The sequence below is a fragment of the Frankliniella occidentalis genome, unplaced genomic scaffold (genome assembly GCF_000697945.3).
Source record: "Frankliniella occidentalis isolate FOCC.00 unplaced genomic scaffold, Focc_3.1 Scaffold159, whole genome shotgun sequence".
NCBI classification, from domain to species: Eukaryota; Metazoa; Arthropoda; class Insecta; order Thysanoptera; family Thripidae; genus Frankliniella; species Frankliniella occidentalis.
This window is the reverse complement of record NW_026267285.1, coordinates 141,964-144,422: the sequence shown is the minus strand read 5'-3', so window position 1 is coordinate 144,422 and position 2,459 is coordinate 141,964. Positions and strand designations below refer to the sequence as shown.

At 55.8% G+C, this 2,459-nt stretch overlaps 1 protein-coding gene across 1 annotated transcript; it reads left to right on the top strand.

Annotated features, from left to right (window-relative positions):
• The first annotated feature begins 181 nt into the window (after positions 1-181).
• On the top strand, positions 182-2,210 carry LOC113208283 (uncharacterized). The gene is made up of 3 exons (XM_026425227.2): positions 182-543; positions 645-962; positions 1,477-2,210. Exons 1-3 carry the CDS (start codon positions 387-389, stop codon positions 1,758-1,760), a joined length of 759 nt encoding a protein of 252 aa, XP_026281012.1. The 5' UTR covers positions 182-386; the 3' UTR covers positions 1,761-2,210.
• The last annotated feature ends 249 nt before the right edge of the window (positions 2,211-2,459 follow it).

Genomic DNA, 2,459 nt, shown 5'->3' with positions numbered 1-2,459 from the left:
GAGGCGGGGCGTGGCGGGGCGTGGCGGGGCGGTGCCCGACGCCGAGCTCGGGCGGGGCGCGGCGCAGAGCGCAGCGCGGCGGAGCGAGGCGAGGCGTGGCCGGGCGGGGTGGAGGCATGGGAGAGGGGGGCCGAGGCGAGGCGAACCAACCCGAGGCGAAGCGAAGCGGCGCGAAGCGAGGCGAGCCGAAGCCTGCCTTCAGTTGTGCTTCGGCCGTGCCGTGGCGTGCTCTCTGCGAGCGTGCCGACGCCGTCCTCGCCGCCGTGGCTCGCCGCGTGTCGCCGCGCTTCGCCGCGCTTGAGGCCGGAGCGTCGCCGAGCGTCGTGGACCTCGAGGAGCCCACCTGCCCGCCGGCGGCGTCCCCTACCGTGCCGCCCGCCGCCGCCATGGAGGCCGCCAACCCCAAGCCCATGGACATCTCCCTGCTCATCGAGGAGGTGCAGAAGCGGCCCGCGCTCTGGGACCAGAGCAACCAGCACCGCCACAACCGGGAGGTCCTCGACGTGCTGTGGGAGGAAGTGGCGAGGGTGTTCAACGCCGTGCGTGAGTGTCCCTGCTGCTGCAGCTAGAACTTCATCCAACTTCAACAAACCACTTTATTCGGCCTCAGACTATAACGATTCTGTTTCTCCATGCTTCCGCAGCCGACGAGATCCGGAAGAAGTGGAAGGGACTCCGCGACACGTTCCGCAAGGAGCTGCGCAAGTACCCCAACGGCTTCGACGGCGACCTGCCCGAGGACGAGTTCCCGCAGTGGGTGTTCTTCAAGCCGCTCTACTCCTTCCTCAAGGGGCAGATGAAGGCGCGCAAGAACGACGCGATGCAGCCCAACGGCTACCACTACGTGAACGTGGGCGGCAACTGGGTGCCCAAGGACGACGGCGACGAGGACACGGCCGAGGACCTGCTCGACCGCGCCGACCTGGAGCCCATCGTGGCCTGCGACACGCTGCGGGAGCTCGGTGAGTTTGGTGGGATAATAATGCTGGGATAATGTTCAGGAGCGAAATTGACAGGCTGCAAAGTGATTGTCAATCATTTAGTTTTGGGAAAATATGAGTTGTTATATTTCATGTGAGATCTATGGTTGAAGTTTGCGAAAGTCCGTCGCAGTATATACGTACACGCAAATGTGTTTGTTTTAGTTAAACCCACGTTTCGTTTCGGACAAATTTGTGCGCGAAACGGTTTCGTACTTACAAATGAATGCACATAAGTTTACGAATCAACACAAAAATGTGTGCAAAAATGTGATGTACAAACAGAAGTTACAAAAACCAGTTATAATGTGGTCTTTAATCAAGGTTCATTCATTCATTCATTCATTCATTCATTCATTCATTCATTCATTCATTCATTCATTCATTCATTCACTCACTCACTCACTCACTCATTCTTCCATCCATTCATTCGCTCGTTCGCTCGTTCATTCGTTTATTCATTCGTTCACTCATTCATTCGTTCGTTCGTTTGCAGGTGCTCGCGGGCTGAAGCGCGCCGCCACGGACGACCTCCTCGCGGACGACGAGGACTACCACTTCTTCTTGAGCCTGCTGCCGCACGTCCGCAAGCTGGAGCCGGTCCGCAAGCTGCAGATCCGGGCCCGGATCCAGGACATGATCTGCCGCGAGGTGTACGGCGACCCGGAGCTGCAGGGTGGCGTCGGCACGGTGGTGTCGGCGGCGTCGCCGTCGTCCGTGATCGTCTCGCAGTCGGACGTCGTCCTCTGCGACGTCAAACCTTTCGTGACGCAACTCTGAACTCAAGAGCGGGATAAACCGCCCGTTAAACTGAAAGGCCTGTAGTGACCTGAAGTCTGTAGTGACCTGTGGCCCAAGTGAAGCAAATAAGACTGATGACTATCTTGTTTCGCGCCTGCTTTGGGACCCATTCATTCAGTGATACGATGAATGACAGAGCAGGCTGCCGACACGAGAGCGTACCTGATTGTGAAGTACAACATATCTGCTAGATATCAGCGCTGTACTGTGTATATATCTTCGGATGTTTCTTATTTCATTCATTGTTCTGCGGTTCACTGTATGGAGAATCTCAAACTTCTGAAGAAGACAAACAGGAGGATCGGCCGGGGACAAATGTAAAACGGCATTTGTTCTTAGCTAAAGACGACCTCTTGTTCCCTATTTTTGTTACAAGTATTATTTTGTGATCTCTGTCTTATTGGATTAGATGTAAACTTTAGGAATCAACATCTCTGCCATTCACTATCTTGACCTGGATCCATACACCCCCACCTTACGTCTGTTGTAGAATCTGTCCACCCAACACAAGTCGGACCGGCGCCGCGCGGCCACTCTCATTTTGCTGACGACGCCGTTTGTGGGTGAACGACCTCGCACTTCTTTCTCTCTTTTTGCAATGTTGGCCGCAGGGCGGTGCGACGGAGACGCCAGCTCTTATTGAGGCTGCCTCAGATCCACATTTGAGAGGTTAGAATC

Excerpts from the sequence above, each read along its gene's own strand:
- LOC113208283 (XM_026425227.2), top strand. The coding sequence starts at position 387 with ATGGAGGCCGCCAACCCCAAGCCCATGGACATCTCCCTGCTCATCGAG. Across the intron at positions 544-644 it reads GAGGGTGTTCAACGCCGTGC|CCGACGAGATCCGGAAGAAG; the intron begins GTGAGTGTCCCT and ends ATGCTTCCGCAG. Across the intron at positions 963-1,476 it reads CGACACGCTGCGGGAGCTCG|GTGCTCGCGGGCTGAAGCGC; the intron begins GTGAGTTTGGTG and ends GTTCGTTTGCAG.